Source organism: Arvicanthis niloticus, chromosome 13, assembly GCF_011762505.2.
Source record: "Arvicanthis niloticus isolate mArvNil1 chromosome 13, mArvNil1.pat.X, whole genome shotgun sequence".
Classification (NCBI taxonomy): domain Eukaryota; kingdom Metazoa; phylum Chordata; class Mammalia; order Rodentia; family Muridae; genus Arvicanthis; species Arvicanthis niloticus.
This window is the reverse complement of record NC_047670.1, coordinates 51,595,159-51,619,222: the sequence shown is the minus strand read 5'-3', so window position 1 is coordinate 51,619,222 and position 24,064 is coordinate 51,595,159. Positions and strand designations below refer to the sequence as shown.

The 24,064-nt window shown below is 54.0% G+C and overlaps 2 protein-coding genes across 4 annotated transcripts; one reads left to right on the top strand and one right to left on the bottom strand.

The window, feature by feature from the left end:
• The first annotated feature begins 39 nt into the window (after positions 1-39).
• On the top strand, positions 40-23,970 carry Bop1 (BOP1 ribosomal biogenesis factor). Of its 2 annotated transcripts, XM_034517315.2 has the most exons (16): positions 40-199; positions 2,378-2,551; positions 10,253-10,333; positions 21,077-21,231; positions 21,304-21,421; positions 21,510-21,611; positions 21,688-21,900; positions 21,983-22,144; positions 22,216-22,296; positions 22,373-22,442; positions 22,532-22,664; positions 22,757-22,937; positions 23,015-23,303; positions 23,393-23,477; positions 23,550-23,657; positions 23,734-23,970. In XM_034517315.2, the coding sequence occupies exons 1-16, from the start codon at positions 107-109 to the stop codon at positions 23,885-23,887; spliced, it is 2,199 nt and encodes a 732-aa protein (XP_034373206.1). In that variant the 5' UTR covers positions 40-106; the 3' UTR covers positions 23,888-23,970. The 2 variants fall into 2 exon arrangements, with proteins under 2 accessions (XP_034373206.1, XP_034373207.1); XM_034517316.2 differs by lacking the exons at positions 40-199; positions 2,378-2,551; positions 10,253-10,333 and adding an exon at positions 20,660-20,864.
• Positions 17,755-20,584, bottom strand: Scx (scleraxis bHLH transcription factor). Of its 2 annotated transcripts, XM_076912283.1 has the most exons (3): positions 18,983-20,584; positions 18,380-18,534; positions 17,755-18,097 (listed from the first exon to the last, which is right to left on the bottom strand). In XM_076912283.1, exons 1-2 carry the CDS (start codon positions 19,565-19,567, stop codon positions 18,421-18,423), a joined length of 699 nt encoding a protein of 232 aa, XP_076768398.1. In that variant the 5' UTR covers positions 19,568-20,584; the 3' UTR covers positions 17,755-18,097; positions 18,380-18,420. The 2 variants fall into 2 exon arrangements, with proteins under 2 accessions (XP_076768398.1, XP_034373209.1); XM_034517318.2 differs by lacking the exon at positions 18,380-18,534 and having other exon boundaries at positions 17,762-18,097; positions 18,983-20,537.
• Positions 23,971-24,064: the final 94 nt, after the last annotated feature.

Sequence of the window (24,064 nt, the reverse complement as noted above, 5' to 3'; positions counted from 1 at the left end):
GGGCTGCTCACCAATCAGAGCCTGGTTGGGCGGGGCCCGGCTGAGTGCACACGAGGCGCTCCCGCTGCCGGAAGCGGCAGTAAATCGGTAGCCGGCGCGGCGCAGCATGGCGGGGGCGTGTGGTAAGCCCCACATGTCACCGGGATCGCTGCCAGGGAAACGGCGTTTGGAACCTGATCAGGAGCTGCAGATACAAGAGGTAACTTCGAAGTAGCGGATTGCATCCCTCTGTGAACCATGTAGGCACGTGGCAAGACCAGGGAGGCCGGGCCGTGGCGCGGTGTGTAGTGCCTTGTGGGTCTCTTAGAGCCCGGAAGAAGCTCATCCTGTCTGGGCTTTGGAACTCTCAACAGAACACTACCTGCGCCGAGGAGCGCTGAGACCTAAACCGTGTTAAGGGAGAGACCTTTTTTTACGAGTCCCATCCCCACAGTCTCTGCACCTTCCATCTGTGCTTCCTGTCCTGGAAAAGGTTGTAATTGCGCTCGTGCTGTGCAATCAGGCCGGTATATTAGGTGTGTTGTGAAACAAACAAACAAACAAACAAACAAACAGGACATGAGGTTATAGAAGCCTGAATGGAACCCAGAGCATCCAGAACTGGTTGTCATGGAATCATTGCTACTCCAAGTTGCTGAGCTCAGTAGGCTTGCTTGTGGGGCTTCATCAAATCTAGGTGGTAGAGGGCTGTGTCTTACAGCTGACTCCACTTAATTGGATCCTCTTAAGTTCTCAACTTTCCTAATGCCACGGCCCTTTTAATACGTTTCCTCATGTCATGGTGATTTCCCAACTACAAAAATTATTTTCGCTGCTACTTCATAGCTGTAATTTTGCTACTGTTATGAATCGTAATTATCTGATATGCAGGATAGTCTGTGAAAGGGTCGCTCGTCCCAGAGGGGTTGCAACCCATAGGTTGAGAACCACTACGTAAGCTGCCCCTTTGTTTTGTGAAATATACCTCTTTTTCCTACATGTAGTTTTAGGTAGTAAACCTTTTTTTGTTGTTGTTGTTGTTGTTGTTTTTTTGTTTTGTTTTTCGAGACAGGGTTTCTCTGTGTAGCCCTGGCTGTCCTGGAACTCACTCTGTAGACCAGGCTGGCCTCGAACTCAGAAATCCACCTGCCTCTGCTTCCCAGGTAGTAAACCTTAGTAGTCAGTTGTTCGTGTTCTAACCGTCTGCATTACTTTTACTTGTTAGTATGACATGTAGCTAACGTAGTTTTAGAGATGTCAATAATAAGGATGTCAGTATGACTTCTATGGAAACTCAGATGAACACTGGAGTAGTTGGCAGGGAAGGCCACTCAAGTAGGCAAGAATTAGCCAGTGACAGTGGCACCCATCTTTAATCCCAGCACTCAGAAGACAGAGGCAGATGATCTCCGTTAGTTCAAGGCCAGCTTATTCTGCAGACTGAGTTCTAGGTGCAGTCACATGCTTCCTCAGGTGTTGAAGTTCTTGTTCAACTTTTGGAAGTCAGTGATAGAAACCTGTTCACAATACATGAATGTCATATTGTGTTAGTTGTAAAATGGCCTCTAGGGCTATGCTCAGGGGATTCTCTCTGTTCTAAAAAAGGACAGCAGATGGTTGGTTTGTCTTAGTTACTGTTCTAGTGCCCTAATGAAACACCAAGACAAGGCAACTTATAAAAGAAAGCAGTAATTGGAAACTTGCTTACAGTTTTAGAGGGTTGGTCCTTGATCATCCTGGCAGGAACATTGTGCTAGAGTAGCAGTTAATGTTTTCTTACATCTTGATGAGCAGGGAGAGAGAAAGAGAGAGGGATTCTGGGCCTGATGTGGAGGTTTGAAACCTCAGCCCACTCCTAGTGACCTACCTCCTCCACAAAGCTGTACCTACTAATTTTTCTTCAACAGTCCACCACCTGGGAACCAAACATTCAAATATGTGAGTGTATGGGGGCCCTTCTCATTCAAACCACCATGTAGGTTTAGCTTGCTACTCTTCGACTTTCCAGCTTGTCCATCAGTGGTTGGTCCCAGTCTTCAAGGCTGGTCCAAGCCTTCAGGGAGTTCTAATCTTCCCAGACCCAGGGCCCCATTCCTAGCTGGTATCTTTCCAGTTCCAGGACCCTTAGGTGCCAGAGTATGGTGTGGAGTTCGTCAGTAGAGGACAATTGGTTTTGGTGACACAGTGAGTGGAAACTGGGCTCCACAAAGCCAGTATGTTCTTGAAAGGGTCTCTCTGTTGCAAGACTCTGGGGATTGATGTGTCTGCTCTGAGGGCAGGTTCTGTCAACAGAGGCAGGAGAGGAGGGCCCAGGCTGGGTGGATGGTTTTGGTGCACATGGAAGCATGTGACGACCTGTTTCCAGGTGGCAGTTATTAAACACTGTGATTCCTTGCAGCCTCCTCTTCTCAGCGACCCTGATTCCAGTCTCTCTGACAGCGAGGAGAGTGTGTTTTCAGGCCTTGAAGATTCTGGCAGTGACACTAGTGAGGAGGACTCTGAAGGAGTAGCTGGAGCTGGCTGTGAGGAAGACAACGGTAGAGCAGAGGAGACCTCTGAGGAACAGGCACAGGTGGGTGAGGGACGAACCTCTGTGGTTCTCCTGTGCATGAAGATGGCCAGAAAGGAAGTGCCTGCCCTGGGAGCTGCACTACACTGTCCTCTTCATGGTATTCTCAGGAACCTAGTCCTCTAGCCCTTATCACGCATCTGAGCTCCAGGGTATTAGTTTGTAACCTCAGTTGTCTGTGCCTCTCCTGAGAACTATGAAGGTCCACATGCTTATGTCTTTGCCCGTCAGACAATTCTCAGACCACCTCTATGGGACAATGGACTGACACTGGTCTAGGGATAGACTGAGTTTTCTAGAGGCAGAGCCCAAGATGGGGATACCACTGCTAGGGGAGCTAGCAGTACGTGGTTGCAAGGGAGGATGTTCGGCAGAAAAGGCAGGAGGGACTGGAGGCCAGCGTAGCTGCCTGTGGGCCTTGGAGTCTGAGGCAGTGCTTGCTGCACTGATGGAAGACTGTACTCTTTTCTTTGTTCAATAAAAATGAAGGAAAAGCTTAATTTGATTAAAATATAGCGGTTTAAAGCTTTCTGCAAACTAGTTTGTAATGGTTTACACTCCAGTGGTTCTGGTGTTCTGGAAATCATGGCTTTGGTTAATCATGTCTGCTCTCAGGTTGGAAACCAAGAAACCAGGCCTAGTTTGTCTCGGTTATGGTCGGTTGAAGAAATGTTGACCATGGTGTTTGTAAGATTGGGGGCTTACCATTCTCTTTTTTAAGCTTTTGTTTTTGTGGGTTTCTTGTTTGTTTGTTTTTGTGTGGCTGGTGTATAAGTAGAGTCATTGTTCACGTGTGTGGGTGGGCATGTGGAGCCCAGGCTTCATACTGGGTGTCTTCCTAGATTCCTGTCCACTTGATTTGACTGAGTCAGGGTCTCTCTCTGAGCCCGGAGCCAGCTTCATCAGTGACCTCCTGTCCCCCTCCCTCCTCTTTCCTGTTCCTTACCTCTCCTTTCTCTGTCTCCCTTGTTCTTATTGTGGGTTCTAGGGATTTGATCCCAGGACATCTTTCAAGGGAGGCACATCTCAGGTGGTGCTGTCTTGTCCTTAGTTTGGTGTTGAGTAGATTTCTCTGTGTGGCCGTTTCTTCCTGTGAGTGTTCGTTGCCTCCCCCCCAACCCCCATACTTGATTTTGCTTTTTTTTTTTTTTTTTTTTTTTTTTTTTTTTTTTTTTTGACAGGGTCTCATTATTTAGCTTTGGAGCTTACTCTGGAGACCAGGCTGGCCTTGGACTCAAGAGATCCACCTATCTCTGCCTCCTAAGAGCTGATATTAAAGGGGTGTGCCACTATGACTGGGAGTTTTGCTTTTTAAAAAGCCTGGAGAGATGGCTCAGTGGTTCAGAACACAGTCTGTTCTTCCAGAGGACCTGGGTTTGGTTGCCAGTACCGGTAATGGCCACACAACCATCTGTAACTTCAGTTCTAGATCCAGTGTCCTCTTTTAGCCTCTACAAGGACCAAGCAGGCATGTGCATGCACACAGATGTGCATGCAGGCAAACATTCGTACACATAAAAGAAAACACATTTTAAAATGTTTATGTTGGGGTATATGTATGGTGTGTTGTCCGGCCTGTGTGGCATATCCCCTCCACCCACAACCCCAGCCCCATTTGCTTACTGTTTCATGTCCAAGGGTTTGTTTCTATCTTGACATGTAAGAATGTAAGAAAAGGTAATAGTCTTGACATTAACTGGAGAGTTCTGAGTTCTGACTTAGTGCTACCTCTAGCAAGAATGCCTTGCTGGGGTCACAGTATACTCTGCTCGGAAGTGCCTTGGAAGTATCTTGGCAGGCTTGGGGACCAGGTGTTAGCGCCATCTGGTGGAGTGTGGAGTTGGAGCTGTGGGTGTCTGGGACTAGGGAGGGAAAATCCAGGAATTCTCTCAGCTTCCTGAAGCCCACCCTTCCCCTGCCTCCCTGCTCCCCTTACCTGTCTTCTCTCATAGACTCTGTGAAGGAGGAGGGAGCAGGTGTTTCCTACCTGTCTCAGAGCTGTGTTCTGTCAAACAGTAATCACATGGGAGTCAGAGGTGAGGCAGGATAAGGCAGGGGGATGTGTATTCTACAGGGTCTGGTACATTCTGCCCTAGGAAGCTATATATTGAGTCTTGGATGTTGGTCCTGGTGAGAGCACGCATAGCACTGTCACTTGTGTTTGGTCCTGAGATGGGCAGTTCATGGCTGTCAAAGCCTGTTTCCAGGCCCCGTGTAATGTCTCCATGGGCCGCTTTGCTTTGCTGGGTAAAGCAGTCACAGCCCTTGCAGGTTTAAGAAGGGCAGCCTTCTGTGCTGGGATAGGAGGAGCATAAAGATTCCGAGTTGTGTTTTAGTTATTACTATTACGTGTATGAGTACAGGTGTGCTTGTGCCACAGCATGTGTGTGGAGGTCAGGGGTCACCCTTCCACTGTGGGTTTGGGGATCAGACTTAGGCTGTCGGGGTTGCATGGCAAGTATTTTATTGGTTGATCTGACTTACTGACCTTGTCATGTTTTAACATGTCTGCAGTCACCTTTCCCAACGTGGAAATACTCTTTTCCCAGGTCCCTTCCTAATGAGCACCTTGACCTTGCTTGTGTCATGTGCTATGTCAACCCTGGGCTAGCCCTGTCTTCTTTCTGTCAGCCCTGAGCTTCTCACATAGCTCCACATGGAATGTCTGGTCATGGTGCAGCCAGGCCCCAGTGTTGGTGAGCTTGGCAGAGACCAAGGTCGTTGGAAAGACCTCACTATCCTCTGGCCCTTTTGTTTGTTTTTTAGATTTTATTCTATGTGCATTGATGTTTTGCCTGCATGTTTGTCTGTGTGAGGGCATCAGAGCCCCTGGACCTGTAGTTACAGACAGTTGTGAGCCGCCATGCGGATGCTGGAAATTGAACTAAGGTTCTTTGCTCTTAACCACTGAGGCACCTCGCTAGATCCCTTTTGGGGTGTGTGTGTGTGTGTGTGTGTGTATGTATGTATGTATGTATGCTGGAGATTGATGTTGGGTATCTTCCCTTATATTTACCACATTTATTTTTGTTTTTGTTTTTATGTGTATGTGTGTGTGCTTGCATTAATTTATGTGCACCATGTTCCATGTTCATGCTTGGGCCCACAGAGGTCAGAGGGTGTTCAGTCCTCTGGAGCTGGAGTTAGCAGGCAGTTATGAACTACACGAGGTTGGTACTGGAAACTGGACCAGTGTCCTCTGTTATATAAGTGCTCTTAAATGCTGAGCTGTCCCTTCAGCCCTTACCTTTTCCTTTCCTTGAGGCAGGGTCTCACTGTGTAGTCCTAACTGACCTGAAACTCACACTGATCTCCCAACCTCTGCCTCCTGAGACCCTCATGTTGTTGTTCTGAGACAGAGGCTCTTAGAGAACCTGGGTCTCATTGACAAGACTAGATCTTCCTGTCCCACTTAGATCTTCCTGTTCCTCAGCTGTAGGATTGCAGGTATGCACCACCATGCTTCGCTTTGTTTTATTTTTGAGACAGGATCTCACTTTGTATCTCTGGTTGTCCTGGGACTTACTAAGTAGACCAGGCTGGGCTTGAACTCACAGAGGTCTGCCTAGCTCATGCCTAGATTTTTATGTGGGTGTTAGAATCTAAATTCAGGTTCTCATGCCTTTTGATGGAGCTATCTCTCTAGCCTCCCTCAGGCACTTCTGAGTTACTCTTCTTTTTCGGGGACAAGGGAGCAGGGTTTCTCTGTGTATTTTCTGTGTCCTGGGACTCACTCTGTAGACCAGGCTGGCTTCAAACTCCTCTGAGAGATCCACCTGCCTCTGCCTCTCAAGTGCTTCAGATTAAAGGTGTGCGCCATCATATCCAGCTGTAGTTATTTTTCTTTTGAGAAGCAAGAACAGTTTTTTATCCTATGTTATCCCTGGCCTCTTCAGTTTGCTGACACGTTGTCTTTAGAACTAGGTACCTTTTGTCAGTCTCTTCTCACTGGGACCATACTCAGGAACTTCCAAAGTTCCTTCCACTGTTCTCTGGGTTGGCCCTGGAGACTGATGTTGAGAGCGGCTTAGGATCCTGTTGCTGTCCAGCATAGGGCCTTTGCTGGAAAAAGCGGGTTCTTTAGTCTCCTTTGTGCATAATTTTGTTACTATGCTGGATTTGATTTTTGTGTGTTGGGGGTTTGGGGTGTGTGTGTGTGCGTGTATGCATGCATGCATGCATGTGGGAAAGGGAAGGAGGACAGGCAGTCTTGGCCACACCGTGCACTGGATTTAGGGCATGGCATGCTGGAAGGGCCCTGCTCTATTGTATCACAGGGAAGGGATGTGAAGTTGACTTGGCTGGACCTGGCCTGCTTCCTGGGAGAGGTAGCATGCCCTTGTTCTATACCTGCCTGGCCTGCTTCCTGGGAGAGGTAGCATGCCCTTGTTCTATACCTGGTTGGTGGTGGCAGTGGAATGTGGCCAGACAAGACAGAGGAGAATCTGTTGCTGGCACTTTAAGAAGGTTTGTTTGGGACCATTGTGGTGGCTCAGCCAGTACAGGGGCTTGCCACCAAGTCTGATGACCAAAGTTCGATCCCCAAAACCCACATAGTGGAGAACCAGCTCCCACAAGCTGTCCTCTTTCCATGTGAGTTGTGGCACACGTGTACCTACAGTCATGTGTGCACCACACACACACTGTAAGTAAACAGTAATATAAAAAATTAAAGAAAAAAGAAGCTTGTTCATTTGGATGCCATTCTAGGCTCTCAGAACCCTCCTGTCTCTTGTCTTTGGTCCTTACAGTACATTCTCAGCCTGAACAGGGCAGAGGGATTCCTGCCCCCCAGAAGTCAGGCTCTGGAGGAAGAAAGGAGCTGTCTTTCTGGAGGCTTTCCCTTGGGCACGCACTTCTTCGCCTTTGGTGGTTTGCTGGTTCCTTCTGGGGGCCTCTTTGCCACCCATTTTGCAGTACCTGGTGAGTGCTTCCTCCTGTGGCTCTCCCAGCACCTGTCTTGGACTGTAGCTGCCCTGACCACTTCTGCTGGCTTCTGTTGGAGTGGCTTCTTCTTTTTTTTTTTTTTCTCCTTTTTTTGGTTTTTTTGAGACAGGGTATCTGTGTAGGGTATCCTGGCTGTCCTGGAACTCACTCTGTAGACCAGGCTGGCCTCAAACTCAGAAATCCGCCTGCCTCTGCTTCCCAAGTGCTGGGATTAAAGGCGTGTGTCATCACTGCCCGGCAGGGGTGGCTTCTTATATACAGCCCCCTCTAGTCCTGTTCTGCGTCTCCTCAAGTTGTGTATACCTTACTGTTTACCCCTTCCCCTTTTGAGACAAGTTCTTACTGTGTAGCCCCGGCTGTCCTGGAACTGCAGTGTAGGTCAGTCTGGCCTTGAACTCAGAGAGTTCAAGCTCACCACCTCTCAATCGATGAGATCAAAGGTGTGCGCCACCAGCCCTGGCATTTTAATGCCTCCTTGACCTCTGTGGGCCCTTCTTTCACCTAAAACCCTGCTCTTTTACCAGTCATTTGGCCTCTCCTTGGGTGGCAGTGTTGCCATGGTAAGAGGCTGCATTCTGTCCTCCTGGTGCTGCCTGGGGAGGGTTTCAGGCCTGATATCTCAGTCCCTTCCAAGAGGCACCTGCCCATTTCCCCAAACTGGCTAAGGCTTCTGGAGCGAGGCTGGGGCTATGAGCTTTTTAAGGGTATGTCCTTTTTTTACCCAGTGGGTGCTAGCTGCCTGTAGGAGTGGCAGACCTCACCACCTTCTCTCTGTGTTGGGAGAGTGAGATGTGTAGATAGCCAGGCTGCTGAGGACCCCTGACCTAATGAAAGCTGGCAGCTGTAAGGGTGTCCAGTACTTATATTCTGTTGTCTGTGCTTTGGATGTTTTAGTGGTTGTCTTTAAGTTTTAAGTTGAAGAACAGATGTATACTTGTAAACCCCAGTACTCAGGAGGCCGAATCTTGGGGATAGTTTGAGACAATCCTAGGCTACAGAGCAATACTTGACTCAAAAGGGGGGACAGAGAATTTGAGGAAATGTGCTTTCCTAGGCTGTTCCCGAAGTGAATGTCTACCCTTCACAGGCCCAGGGCATTCATTTCCCCTAGGGGGAGACGGTCCCTGGGTTGATGCTCTGTGTCAGTGCTGCCCTCTGGTGGATAGCGACTGCTCTGCAGCTGTTGAATCCAGAATAAAGTTGCTGTTCTTAGAACCCCGGTTGCCTGGAAATAACATACATGTGGAGGGAATTCCTGAGCCTCACCATTGGAGATCCCAACCCTTGTCAAAGGCCTACCCGCATTTGGCTCCCCAGACATATCCTTCATTATCCTGCGCTGGAAAAGTGGGGACATGCAATGCTCACGGCTGAGTTTGTTTCCTGCAGGACTCTGATCGTGGCTTGTAAGCACTGCTGTTGTGTAGTCCCTGGCAGAGAACATTGGAAGGAGATTTGGTGTGTTATGGGCCCTGCCTGGGGCCAGGGCTATGACACCTGCTTGGGAACAGTGGCTGACTAGAGCTTGGTGTGGTAATACCACTGTCCCAGGGGCCTGCTGAGCTCAGGCAGAGTCAGATGTGCCTGCCAGTTGTGTTTCTGGGGCCTCTTCTGAGCTGGGGTTTGCAACCCATTTTTGGTGTACAGCAAGGAAGTGGGGGAGATAGAGAAACTGAATCCTTCCTTGTTCCAAGCCTGGAGAAAAACTTATTCTTCCATCCTCTTTATACTGAAGGGAAAAACAGGCCAGAGAAGAGTAGGCCTTTGGCTCTTGCCTGGGTAAGAGGGACTGGGGCTGTAGGCGGGGGCGCCCACACACCGGGGTTCCTGATCCAAGCACTTTACTGCCCTCTGGGGTGAGAGGTGGGCCTGTTTTCCCCATCAGTTTTGGTTCTGCCAATAAACCCGATCTGGTCTGAGCCATCCGCCTCCCCAGTCAAGGGAGAATCTATTTTCCAGGTTGTGAATCCTCTGTGGCACCCACGCTGACCTAGGGGACAAGGTCAACCTATTGTTGCAGCTATGGTGGGTGTGGAAGGTGCCTGGGGTCTGGACCTCAAGGCATTTTGAGAGGCCAGGACATCTCTCCAGGCCCTTGGCCAGTGGGTCTGCCCTGAATGTGGTTCTTAGTGATTCTAGATGGCCCTTATAACAAAGGCCCATGGCTTATTTCATGCATCTACACTGGCAATGCCCTGCCCTCAGCTCTGCTCACTCGCCCCTCTCCTTGTGTTCCTTGCCCGTAGGTCTGACAGGTTTGAACATAGCCTCCTCTGCCAGATCTGGGCCCTGTGGGACCATTGGCCCAGGGCCACTGCGGCTGGTTTTATCATTAGTGTGGTGGTGTGGGTGACTGGGAGCCAGCCCCACAACTGGGTTGCCTCCTGCTGCTCTTAGCAGCCTGGTACTGAGTGTCACCCACTGTCTGGGCTACTAGACAGCAAAGGTTGGTTCGGCCTTGAGGGAACATCCCTGGGTAGGTTCTATGGTACAGTGGACAGGGGCTGAGGTCTTGAAGTACATTAAGATCTGGGACAGCTTTTATTCTGTGCTGAGGCATTGGACTAGGTGAGGCTGCTCAGAGACTTGGGGTGACACAGTGTTTCATGTGGTCTTTGGATCTAGGTTCCAGTGTTGGGAGAGTGGTTCTCCCTACATAGTTGACCAGGGGAATGGGGCTAAGCTGTAGGCTAGGACCTTCTGATCATCAGGGGACCTAGGGACCTTCAGAGTAACTCTCTCCCTTTGTCTCTGCAGGCTGCCCCGCCTTGCCCGAGGACAGCAGACGTAAGTGCTCCGAGCAGAGACGAGTACGAAGAGGACAGCTCCGATGAGGAGGTAGGGCTCGGTGCGGACGGCACTCCATTCTTGCTGTGTGAGATGAGAGCCGTCCTGCCCCTCAGACTGGGAGAGCCCTGGGGTGGTATCAGCCGTCCTGCAGGGGCTGTGCTGCTGCTTGTCATGGGAGCCAGGTTCTCAGGAGGCTGCTGAGCCCTGAGTAGGCGGCCTGGCTTAGGCTCTCCCCCCATCTGGAAGAACAATCTGGGGGTCTGAGACAGATGACTGAAGCAGCACATGTGTGTCCTTGCCAGGTTGAAGATGAGAGGCTGCATATGGCTTAGCAGTACCTTGTCTGTCTGTGGGCATAAAGGGGCCAGAGGTAGCCCTCCACTGTTGTAGACTGTTAGTACTTAGAGCGGAGGGGGTCGGGTCTGGGTTGACGTGAGTCCACCTGTGTTCTGTAGCTGAGGGGTGGCCACAGTAATACCAAGGGCAGGACTGCCATATCCTATTCTCCTCGTTGGCTTTGTCTGTTCCCTTCTCTGGCAGTGGTGACCTTGGTACCTTCCTGACTTTCCCATCTAGGATGGAGAATAACATAGTGAAGAAGAAAATGTCGCGCTAGGCTGGGGTTTCCTTGGATCCTCAGGGAGTAGAGGCATTGAGAGCCTATGGACTGTAGCCAGAAGGCCAGCAGGGTCTGGAAGCTATGCACACAGGCCTGGCAGCTTGTTCCTCCCTGGTGAAGCCTGGTCCCGGGGCTGAGTAGTGGCCACTGTTATACCTCAGGATGTGAGCCTAGGAGCCTCTTCTTGGCTTTGGTGTGGGGCCTAAAGGGATGGATCCTCTTCTCGGGAGCGCTTCCTGCTTGCCTGTCAGGGGCTGTCCCTGAGGCCTAGGGGAGACACGCGCCCCCTCTCTGGCTGGGCTTCCTCCCCACCTTCAAGCTCTCTTGGCAGTGTCTACAGGAGCTTTGGCCGACAGCCCGATCCAGTCTCTGCTGCGTGTTCAGAGAACAGAGACAAAACAAAATAAATTGGTTTCCTGGCCGGAGCAGCGGGCGCACCGGCGAGGGGGGCCGCACAGCACGGCTCCCTGCCTGTCTCCCCTCCCCCCCCAAGGGGCCCTGGCTGTCGGCAGCCACATCCTGTCGGCTACTTTTTTATGCTTGGTATTTTGAGAAATCAATGATGATTGTATATGGAGAATAGGAGTCGGGGGAGGGGCGTCCGGAACCGGTCAGTGCCTTGAAAGAGGTCTGTGAGACCCTGCCTGCCCTCAGGGAGGTAGGCTCCACTGGGCCTGTCTGGTGGCCCTCTGAGAAGGCTGGGCGGCCTCGTGCTGTGTGTGATATGTGCAAGAGCCTTTCCTTTCTCCTGTGATGTGATCAGTCTCACGTGTCATTCTGACATGAGTGACAGTTCTGCAGTAGTAGAGACGGCTGTCTGCTGAGTTCCTGCAATTTTAGCTGACCAGCAGCTGGAAGGACCCACAGAGCTTAGCTTTCAGGAGCCAGGCCAGTCTGGACATACGCATCTCTTCCCAGAGGCTGCTCAGGGGACTTGGTCCCCACCAGGGGCTGCAATTAGCTTTCTTATTCTCAGAGCAAGGTGGCTGTAGCTGAGAGGATAGGCCTGGGAGGGGGTGGGGCATGGCCATCAGTGCCTGGCTACGGGTCAGGTCAGGAGAGAAGAGCACAGCCTACCTCAGGCTGCCTGGTGGAGAAGCCTGTGACAACAGACCAGCTCCAGGAATGTCTAGAGTCCTCCACACTCTAAGGCCTGTACTGTCTGTAGCTGTGCCCTAGTCGCTCAGCCCCTATAAAAGGGCACAAGCTACTTGGGCCTCGGGAGGGACAGCTGGAAGTGTCTTTGGTGGGGTCAGTGATACCAACCTCAGGATTTTGGGCTAACCTGAGCCACCTGACAGAACTAGCTGCGTAGGCTATATTATAGCATGAGATATCCTACTGGATTCTGGACAGGGATACTGGAAAGGTGTTGATGTGTCTTAGTGGTAGTGACCTCAACAGGAGCCTAGAGAGATGGCAGCCTTGTGGACTGGGAGTGGCCTGTGTGCCCTGCTGTTGCTGTTTGAAGGTAGACGTGCCCCATGATAGCCCTGTCCTCTTCTCTTGACCATTCTTGGATCTGCGTCTAGGGCTTGGGTTGGGGACATGGGAGCTCTGAGCCCTGTTGTTATTTGCCAGTGTGGCCTTAAACTAAGCAGCCCAGAGCGCTTTTTCTGATTGTGTTCTGGCTCCTCCTTCTCCTCCCCTAGATTCACAGACGTGCTCAGCTGAGGGGGGGTAGAGCCCCCAGATGAGTTGCTAGGCATAGTGGGGATGGAGTGGGGTGGGGGTGACTGAGAAGCAGCTGTGCTGTGGCTGCCCCGCCCCCACATGGCCACTTCACCTCCTTCCTACAGCAGTGGGGCTTCATAGACGTGATCTCATCCAGTAGTTGGGACCCCCGGGATGTGGACTGGGATAGAAGGGCGGCGGAGTGGCCAGTCTTCCCTTTCTCTGTATGTCAAGCAACTGGGAGAAACCAAGGCCAGGCCTGGTTAGGTAGAGAAGCCTATGCATCTGCTCAGCAGGCCTAGAGCCCTGTTCTTCAAGACTTGTGGCCAGTATAAGGGTCTCAGGGAAGCCATGCTTTCTGGCCTGGAAAGTCTGGGAAGTGCTGGTCCCATATTCTTCCCGTCCCCAAAGGCAGTGGGCCTAGGACCATCCATTGTGTGACCTCTGGCCAAGAGAGGGTTGAGTCTGGGGACTTTGTTACTGTCTTAACACCCCCCCCACACACACACACACATCCCACCCCCACCACCTTGCCCAATCTATAACTCAGGATCCCACAGGGACATGGCCTGGCCTGTCTGCATCCAGAACCTGTGATCCCCTCTGCTCTCTCGCCAAACACAGTTAATGGCTTCTCCCAGCTACTGAACCGGCAGCTGCCTCCAGTGCGCTGGCGGTCTCTGCTCCTCCGGGGCCACCCCCGCCTGCCGGCAGTGTCCTGGCCGCCTCCCTGTGTGCACTCTACTCTCTCCATGCTTGCTTGTGTTACTGCTGGCAGGGGAGCCTGTGGGCTCAGGTTTCCATCGAGTGAGTGACCCTCCCTGCTGTTTGTAGAAGGCACCCGGGTCTGTGCAGACTGCTCTGGCGGCCATCCACTTGAGGCTAGCTTTTATGCCTGCCTCCAAATGGGGCCTTTGGCCAGACTCAGACCAATCCTTCAGGTCTAGCTCCATCCCACTGGGGCTGCCCAACGTAGGGACAGCAGTAACTACTGAGTGGGTTGGGCATGTGTCTGTAACTACTGTTTACAGTACCGGACAGGTAGACTTTGTGCCATTCTTTGACTGTGTATGGCCTGTGGCTCTGAGAGCCACACTGCATCAGAGAGCCCCAGTTGGCAGGGAGAAGGTCTTGGGAAAGGTGGGGGAGGAGCAAGTGGAGGAAGTCAGTGTCTCTTATGTGGGTTAGAGTTGGTCCTGGCTGTGGCTAGCAGGTAAAGGTAGGGCTACTTCAGATGTCTTTTTGCTGGGCCTGGCGGACAGCTAGAGAGTGCAGTAGGGGCAAATGTTTGAAAGGCAGGGAGCGCTGATCATCGTGACTGCTGGAGGCACTAAACAGGTGGCCTTTGAGGAGGCTATGCAGGGCCAGGGCTACCTCTCTGGGGAAGGGTTCACACTCAGCAGCCCTGTATACGTGGTGCCCTGGACCCACCTCCCTACTTAAGCATCAACTGAGTCTGACTAATGAGATTCAGAAAGACCTTTACCCTCAGCTTAGAGATAAAGGCTGTGGTTAAAAGCCTGTGTCCAGCTCAGTACCTGTGCAGGGACATCTGGGGTCTCCTGCTTACAGGAGGGAGAACACCATTTAAATCTGAATGACCCCAGGGGAGAGACATGGAAGTTAAGTCTAGGGCAGCTATTTTTCTCCCCAGTGTCCTCCACACATCTCAAAGACTCTGCCTCTCTGTTCTCTTGCTAGGGAGCTGCAGCAGCTCAGGTGGGCTAGGCCAGCCCCTCAAGGGATGCTTGGCATGTAGAGGGGAGTAGGGGACTGGAAGCAGTCTGGTAAGGAGATGGTAGAATCAAAGTTGGTACCTGCCTAGTCAGCCCCTGTTGGGTCTCAGCTCGTTTGGCCTCAGAACAGGAAAAGACTGTCTCCCTCTGGTCTGTCGCACAGCCTCTAGTGTATGCTTCAGAGCCTAGCATTCCATCTGGAACCTTCTGTTGGTCAGTGTGGCATGTGAGGCCAAGGCAGCTGGCTAGTGCTGAACACTCAGAGATAAGACACCCCATGAGGGGGAGGTGGCAGCGCAGGAAGGCCATGAGCTCTGAGACAAGAGGGTTGGTGCAGGGGAGCTGAGCAACAGTGAACACTACCCGCATTGTAATCGGAGAGGGGCTGGGGAAGAGAGAGACCGAGCGAGGCGGCTGACCCCATGCTCCCGGGGGACAGGTGGGAGAGGCAGAACGAGGAGAGAGTGAAGGATTCCAGAGGTGGGCTGGCTTCCTCTCTCGCAGACAGACACGGGAGGGAGGTGGGCAGCGGGCCAGCCCTGTACCTGCAGTTCCAATCTGCGGTCCTGACAGCTGCAGCCACTTTGGGGAGGGGGAGGGGAGGGGGCTCATCGAGAGAGAGCGGAAAAGTCCCAGCCGACATTGTGTCCGGTGCAGTGGGGGGAGTGGGGGAAGGAGATGGGATAGGATGGAGGGATACATGTGGACCTACCAACCTCATCCTATACCCTTTTCCTAGGGAGCTGGGTAGCCCCCCAGGAAAGCATGGCCCTTGGGTCTGTCTGCCCTCCATCAGCCTGGCCTGGGGTCTCAGTGCTGGGACTGACCCAAAGAGGTCACATGTGTTTCCTGGCAGCCCGCAGGTGCTGAGCAGGGCGGGGGCGGCTGGCCTGGGGTGCAGGCAGCCTGGTGATGAATCATGTGGTGCCGCCAGCGGCTCATTCCCCAGGCTGGGGACAGGGAGCTGACAGCTGAGGCTGAGCCGAATGTTTCCAGCCCAGCTCAGCTCGAAAGGGTGGCTGCTGGCCCATGGTGTGGGCCAGCCCCCCCACCCCAGCTGCCTCTGTGGGGCACACACTAAGGGCGCCCCTGGGTTTTGTCCCACAGCTCCTCGGTGTGGTAGAGGGTAACGTTGCCCTCTGGGAAGGATGCCAGGAACTGTGGTGGGTACAGAGCACCTGCCACTCTTTGGCCATAAGCTGTCGTGGACTCACGTGGAGCCACAGGATGGGAATGGACCATGCCACCCCCGGTCTGGTTTGAATCTGGAGCATTGGAGGGTGACGGAGTGTTCTTCCCGCCCCTCCCCTCCCCTCCTCTCCTCTCCCCTCCTCTCCCCTCCCGTCCTCCTGCTGGCTGTCGGGCCAAGCCCTCAGCCACTGCTACCGGTGCAGCTCAGGGAGTGGCTGGGCTGCCTGCCCAGGCCTGAGGCTGGCCAAGCTGCAGCCGCTTCAGAGTCAGGCCCTGCAGTGGAGGCCTTGGCTGGGCGCGTGCCGCACCCCAACTATCCAGGCCTCTAGAGAGCCTTCCAGCCCTACAGCCCGTTCCCTTTCATCTGACCCCTCTTGACACCCAAGCCTCCAGCTCTTGTCTAGTTGACTCTGGCCTACCAGTCATTCTTACTGAAGCTCAGTAAGAATGTGCTAGCTCCTGGGCTTCCCTACCTTCTCCTGATTTGCCCCAATCCCTTAGTTGGCTCCTTTCTCCTCTACTGAGCTTTATTTAAGATGCCTAGTGGAGCTAGCTGGGCGTGGTCTGGCCTTTGTCTGGCCCCATAGCCCCCAGCCATGCTAGCTACTCAGACTGGCAGCCTCTACACATGGAGAAATGTACCCACCTGTATTTGGGGACTTTCTCTGAACCTTCTGGGTGTGTGGACCTCTGGTTTATCTCTAACATTGGCCCAGCCATTTGACCATGGAAATAGGTACCACTCAGTCATTGGTCCTTTTGGGGTTTGTGAGGGAGAGGCACCCAGGTCTTGAAATGTGAGGACTCTAGGTGACGGGGAGGAGGGCTGTGTCCAGCAGAGTAGGAATGCTAGCTGGGGTCCTTGGGTGGGGTTTGGTGCCCATCTGCCTGATACAGGCATACCTTGCCATGTTGTGACTCTGGATTCAACCCAGCGTCTGTCACAGAGTCCTTGTAGCTTGGAAGTGAAGCTGGGCAGAGCCTTGCATGGGGAATGCATGAGAAAGGAAGGTGGCCTCCTCCAACCCCAGCTGCATCTCCAGGTTCTGGCTTCCTGGGCTGCAGAAGCTCTGCGGTGACTGAGTGTGCCCTCTCTCCCTCCTCTGAGCAGCTGTGAGCTCCTACAGGATTAAGGGGAGGAAATTTGGGGTTGGGTTTCTTTCTGAACGAAACCTGCCGCTGTGACTCTTTATCCCGTTATATTTCTATCAGATTGGACACAGCCCCCTACCCCTGCCTTAATGGCCTGGCTTTGAGAATTTCCTCCAAAATTACACCTTTGTTTCCTGCACTAGCATTCCCTGGAGCCCATCAGTGCAGAGGAGGGGCCATGTTGTCCCTGCCCTATGAGGATGCCCACATAGGCCTCAACACCTGGTCTCCCCCCAGCCAGGGACCAGGAGACCTGCCAGTGCCAGCACCTGGTGCCCTCTGCCATTCTCCACCCACTACCTAGCCAGAAGTCAGGCCTGGCCTTTCTTCTCTGTTGTACCACTCAACTAATTGTCACCTGCAGGGTTTTAATGATCGGCCAGCTGTGCTCGGAGCCTGCTGAGAGTCTGAATCAATCTCAGAGGCCAGTGGGATCTTTGGGGGAGTTGGGTAGGACAGAGTGTTGGATGAACAGGAATCTTTCCAGTGTGCAGCTGGAGCCAGGAGAGCAGAGGCTCTGGCAGTTGGTGGACCCAGAGTCTCTGGGCCTACTACGTACCAGTGGGTACATTTAGTTACCTAAATGTACCAGTGGGGACATTTAGGTAACTGCTCCTCAGATGGTGTCCTCAGGCCCATCTAGGCTTGCTAGCCTACTTGGCTGGACAGCACTGCTTCTTAGTTCCTATACCCATTTTTAATGGAACACTGCTGATGAAACCAAACATCCACATGCCCAGGGCCCCATCTGGTCCCTCCTCACCCTACTCCTTGGGGGGAGGCAAGGCTGTTGTGTTGCTTGGGGTTGTGTACTATGAGCCAAGTGGACTTGCCCTCTTCTCTCCTATCTTACCACACAGCACCTCTCCCTTCTCCCTCCTCCCTGCTACACACACACACACACACACACACACACACACCCACACACATCCACACACATATATCACAGATCCCTGGTACAGACTCTTGGTATCTAACCCTGGCCTCACTCTGGGAAGATGGGGTGAGAGAGTTGGGGTCATAGTGAGTACAGATCCTTTCAAGAGGATAGTCTGCCTCAATTTGGAAGATACTGTTTCATTTTTAATTATACAAAATTTCCAGACTTTATATTATCATATTAAAGACACAAGATGCCAACACTTGGCCCAGGTAGAAAGCCAGCATGGAAAGTTCCAGTGGGCCTGGGTGAGTGTTCGGCTACTTAGAGTCAAGCCATAGCCCGCCTGTCCATCTCTCTGTTCATAGGCCCTGCTCATAGCTGGGGCAGGTCTGGCCCGGTGAGCGTGATCTTGGGGACCTGTGCTCAGATCAGGTCCAAGGTGGGGCTCTCCGTGACTCTTCAGTGGCATCCACCTTCACTAGTGGCATCACCTCTTGGCTGCGTGGGCCCTCCTCCTTCTAACTTCGAATCGCCGTCTTTCTGTCACGGTCTTTGCTCTGCAGAGGGGATGGGGGTGTGTCAGGGTCTGGGTGGAGACTTAGTGTCACCCAGCACTGCCCGAACCTTCCTGGCTTCTTGTTGGGGCACTGCCTGTGCTAGGGCACCCCATCCCACGCTCCTACCACCCCCACAGTGCATTTTGGGGAGGGGAGTATACTGCTGCACAGCCGAAACTGTAAAATTAAATTTCCCAGATGTTCAGGCCCCAGGAGCTTGCGTGTGCTGTCTGGAGAGGAAATGGGGATTGGGGAGAGCCGTTGTATTTTTTCCCTGCTCACCCTGCTTTTCCGGTGCCACCAAGTGCGGCCAGAGCAGTAAATCATGGCTGGCCAGCATCTCTCAGTTCAGCCTTCTCCCCTAGCCCATCTCCTGCAGGTCTCAGTAGACCAGGGGAGAGGTAGCAGGTGCCCATAAGCCTTGGGGTGGAGGTGGGCTGCAGGGGTGGAGGGGTAGTGCCACATCAGCCTAGTGGGGGGATTTTTTTTTGATTGCCTCACTGCTTCGCATAATTCCCCTTTGGATGGGAGTGTATGGATATACTTCTTACTTCTTGAATTCACCTCCTTTCACTTCTCAGCTTGATGGGAAGTAAAGCCTCTGAGCCCTGCCAGGTTCCTGCTGCCTGCCCTCCCTCCTGGAACTTCTGGGTGACCCTTCTCAGCATTACTTCTTGATCCTATATTTGCAGGTCCCTATGACCACTACCAATGGGAGTCAGTGTCCCAAGGTATGGCTCCTTACGTGCCCTTCCCTCCTTTGGACGCAGCTTTGGTGGCAGGTGTAGATGCTAGGGAATGCTGCCCCTGCCCGGCACCTCTCTGCCTGGCAGGCTTGGGCTGGTGAGTACATTGGGGCCCCTCGGTGCTCCCAGCCCTGCTCACCAACTTTCTCTGGTTGCTGAGGCAGAAGGTGCAGATCTGTTTGGGCTGAGTGTTCTCGCCGCCGTCCCTGGACAGTGGTGGTGGTGGCGGCGGCGGTGGCAGTGGGCTGCCTGCACGACCGCTGTGAAAGAAAGCGGGTCCCGAGTGGCATGGTTGCCCGTCGCCGCAGGCCTCACCCACCAGCAGCACATTGCCCAGGTGAGAAATGTAGCTGGAGGCCAGGCGCAGCGTCTCAATCTTGGAGAGCTTGCGATCCGCTGGCTCGGTAGGGATGAGTGTGCGCAGCGCGGTGAAGGCCGTGTTCACGCTGTTGGTGCGGTCCCGCTCGCGCGCATTCGCTGTGTGCCGCTGCCGGGGCTCGCGGCCTGGCCGCCCCCCGGGTCCTGGCCCGCTACCCGCGGCCCTCCGTCCTCCTGCCCGCCGCCGGGCGCCCTGGAGGCCGCAGCGCGCCGCATGCACACGGCAGGGTTTTTCGTCGGAGCCCGAGCTCTCGCTTCCGCGATCCTCATCCTCCGACAGCGGGCTCACCTCAGGGTACAGGTAGCGACCCGGCGGCGGCGCTGAACGCAGCATGGCGAAGGACATGGGCCGGGCAGGGGGCGCGGCGTCAGCTCCACGGTGCGCTGCTCATGCCGCCTCTTTAGGTCCCCACAGGCCGCCGGGCCAGGGGTCTCCGCTGCGCCCCTCGGTGGCGGCTGCCGGGCGAGGCGGGCACATGTGTTCGGACTGGAGTGGGGCCGCCAGCCGAGCAGTGCCTTTATAGCAGTGGGCTCCTCCCCCGCGCCTGGCCTCCGCCTCCCTTTCTGGCCTGGAGGAGTTTACTCAGAGCCTGTGCGTGCACCTTTTCCCTTTTAAAAGCTGTGCCTAGAGGGTCCTGAGCAGCTTTCTGATTGGGGAGTTTCTGGGGTGCTACTAATGCCCCAAGACCATGGTGCCCACCCCATCCATTTTGCAGGGAAAAAGAGAATAAATCAAGAATCAAAAGGCTTTCTCTCCTGGCATGCCTAAATTCACCCAGCTGCCCTGGCCCTGAGTGCCTGGCCACACCCTATCTGACTCTCCTTCCATGTGCACTTGGGTCTTTTTGTGTGTGTGTGTGTGTGTGTGTGTTCGTTCACGCGTGTGCATGGGAGGTGACTCCAGTAGTGGCAGTCTAGAAATGGGTGTGTGGGGTTGGCATGACTTGACTGTATGGCCTGTGCCTTGTGCCAGAGTCTTACCCCTTTGACCCATCCTGCCTGGGGGCCCCACCTCCATCCTTGCTGTATGCTTCATGGGGCTTCTCAAAGCCAATGCACACGTGGATAAGATCAACACCTCTCCATCCCTCCAGTTTGGAAGTGGTCCTCTAGGTGGAGAACGCACAGCAAGAGCACAGGGCATTTCTGGGCTGGTATGGACAGGTGCAGCGGGACAGGGCCCAAGGGGTCTTGCTGAGGGGCTGCTGGCACTCAGCTGTGCTAGTTTATGTCTGGGCCCCTCCTCCCTGTGGCTACTGTTGCAGGAAGTGGCCGCCTGGGCAGCAGTCCCCAGGCTGGGAGGAGTGAGGGTGGTGGCTGGCAGGGGCTGAAACCAGGAATGTGTGTCCAGGAATGTGGCTTCTCTGCCCACTGAAATGGGAGGGGGAAGATCAGTGGTGCAGGAAGGGGGGGGGGTCCTTGACCACCTGCCGAGCAAAACAGGTTTGTCTCCTTGTGGTTGGGATGGGGTCTTCCCATGGTTTCTGCCTTGTAAACTACCCACTTCTACCTAAGGCTTCTGCCAGGGGAGGGAGCCCATAGGCGATGAGGTCATCCCTGTCTGTGGCTGCCCAGAGCCTTGGCCAAGGAATCCAATGAGGGGGGAGGCTAGAGTTGGCATCACTTCAGTGGAAAATGTGAAGGTAAAGCTCTGGCGCCTCCAAGGGCTTGGGGGAAGGGGGTATAGCACCCCTGCCATGCCACGTCAGACCCTGGGGCCAAGGCTAGGGCAGATTTTGGGTCACTTGGCCTCTGGGCACTTGAGGCTGATCTAGAGTGGCTCTTCTGTCCTTGGGTGGCTTGAAGAGGACCAAGGATGATAGGGACAGGTGCTGACGTGGTGACTATGCTACAGGACATTCGGAACACCGTGGGCAATGTGCCCCTGGCATGGTACGATGACTTCCCACATGTGGGTTATGACCTGGATGGAAAACGTATCTACAAGCCCCTGCGGACACGAGATGAGCTGGACCAGTTTCTGGACAAAATGGACGACCCAGATTTCTGGTGAGTTGGGCCTAGGGTCAGGACCTGTGGTTCCTTAAGTCTGGAGTATGGCCCTGACTGGCTTTCCCTCAGGCGCACTGTGCAAGACAAGATGACAGGGCGTGATCTGCGGCTGACTGATGAGCAGATTGCCCTGGTACATCGGCTTCAGAGAGGCCAGTTTGGAGATTCAGGCTTCAACCCCTATGAGGTAGGTAACAGCAGTTGGCCCTAGGGTCTGAAGTACATGCAGCTCCCCCCGACCCCCAACCTACTAACATCTGTGCCTCTCTCCATAGCCAGCCGTGGACTTCTTCAGCGGTGACATCATGATCCATCCTGTGACCAACCGCCCAGCTGACAAACGTAGTTTCATCCCGTCCCTAGTTGAGAAGGAGAAGGTGGGACCCCCGGCATCATCCTCCAGCACACTTTGTAAGGTCTCGTGCTGCCACCTGACCTTAGCTTTGTGTGCAGGTGTCTCGAATGGTGCATGCCATCAAGATGGGTTGGATCAAGCCTCGACGGCCCCAAGACTCCACTCCTAGCTTCTATGACCTATGGGCCCAGGAGGATCCAAATGCTGTGTTGGGGCGCCACAAGATGCATGTGCCTGCACCCAAGCTGGCCTTGCCTGGCCATGCTGAGTCTTACAACCCACCTCCTGAGTACCTGCCCACTGAGGAGGAGGTGGGCCTGCACTGAGGTGGGCGTGGGCCCGGGCCCCAGCCATGTTTCCTGATCCCGTCTCACCTGTCTCCTGTCTCCCCAGCGCTTGGCATGGATGCAGCAGGAACCTATTGAGAGGAAGCTTAACTTCTTGCCACAGAAGTTCCCCAGCCTGAGAACAGTGCCTGCTTATGGCCGCTTCATCCAGGAGCGTTTTGAGCGCTGCCTTGATTTGTATCTGTGCCCACGGCAACGCAAGATGAGGGTATGTGAGGTAGCCACACAGGTCCCGGGAATGTGTAGGATGAAGGGATGCTAAATGCTTTTTTGCCCCAGGTGAATGTGGATCCTGAAGACCTCATCCCCAAGCTCCCTCGGCCAAGAGACCTTCAGCCTTTCCCTGTGTGCCAGGCCCTTGTAAGTGTGGAATCAGAGGTGGGCAAATGCCCTCAGGTGTCTGTGTGTCTGTCTTCTCACTCTTCCTCTTCTATAGGTCTACAGGGGCCACAGCGACCTTGTCCGTTGCCTCACTGTCTCCCCAGGGGGCCAGTGGCTAGCTTCAGGTGAGCCTGAGGTGGGAGCTGCCCTGAGCTGGGAGACAGGGACCTGGGTAAGAAGCTCAGGTGCTGAGAGCCTTCTCTGCTCTACTCAGGTTCAGATGATGGCACATTAAGGCTTTGGGAGGTGTCCACTGCCCGCTGTATGAAGACTGTGCGTGTTGGAGCTGTGGTCCGGAGCATTGCCTGGAACCCCAATCCTGCCATATGCCTGGTAGCTGCAGCCATGTGAGTTTAAGACCCTGGGGGTGAGGGCCGGGAGGGGCAGAGAAAAGTGAGGACGATGCTGAGCAGGGGCTGTGTCTGGGCCTGCCTTGTAGGGATGATGCAGTGTTGCTGCTGAACCCAGCCCTGGGGGACCGGCTGTTGGTGGGCAGCACAGACCAGCTGCTGGAAGCCTTCACTCCACCTGAAGAGCCAACTTTGCAGCCTGCCCGCTGGCTAGAGGTCTCGGAGGAGGAACGCCAGAGAGGCCTGCGACTACGTATCTGCCACAGTAAAGTATGTGGCGGGAAGGGGAGGGGAACGTGCGAGGCCTGATCAGGCAATCACAATCAGCCAGCATTGCTCTTCTCTAGCCAGTGACACAGGTGACCTGGCATGGGCGAGGGGACTACCTGGCTGTGGTGCTGTCCAGCCAAGGGCACACCCAAGTGCTGCTCCACCAGCTGAGCAGGAGGCGCAGCCAGAGCCCGTTCCGCCGCAGCCACGGGCAGGTGCAGTGTGTGTCTTTCCATCCCACCCGGCCCTTCCTGCTCGTGGCCTCGCAGCGCAGCGTTCGCATCTACCACCTGCTGCGCCAGGAGCTCACCAAGAAGCTGATGCCCAACTGCAAGTGGGTGTCTAGCATGGCTGTGCATCCAGCAGGTGAGGGGAATGTGTATTCTCCAAGTCAGGGAAGGGGGAAAGAACCCTGTACGTCTTATGAGAATTACAGGCACTGCTTTTGGCCCTAGGTGACAACATTATCTGTGGCAGCTACGACAGCAAACTGGTGTGGTTTGACCTGGATCTTTCCACCAAGCCATACAAAGTGCTGAGGTAAGGTGGATTGTGTGAGGTAGGTAGAAGGCTCCTTCACCTGGAGCCCCCTATGAACACACTCGTCCACAGGCACCACAAGAAGGCCTTGCGAGCTGTGGCCTTCCACCCCCGATACCCACTCTTTGCATCCGGCTCAGACGACGGCAGTGTTATCGTTTGCCACGGCATGGTATACAAGTGAGTGCTGACCCTTACCCAGCCCGCCCTTCCCGGGGGACCATCCCACTGGGTCCTGAGCCTTTCTCTTCCACAGTGACCTACTGCAGAACCCATTGCTGGTGCCCGTCAAGGTGCTTAAGGGACACACCCTGACCCGAGATTTGGGTGTTCTGGATGTGGCCTTCCACCCCACACAGCCGTGGATCTTCTCCTCTGGGGCAGACGGCACCATTCGACTCTTCAGCTAGGCTGACACACTACTGCGGGTGGTCTGGAAGAGGGCGGGTGTGCCTCCTCACAGAATCATCAATAGAATCTTTGATTCCCCTTGTTCCTGCCTTCATGATTGGAACCTCCGACAGCTGCCCAGCCCTGACCTTACACGGCACCCCAGAACCTAGCTTAAGCCAGAAGGAAAGGTGGTA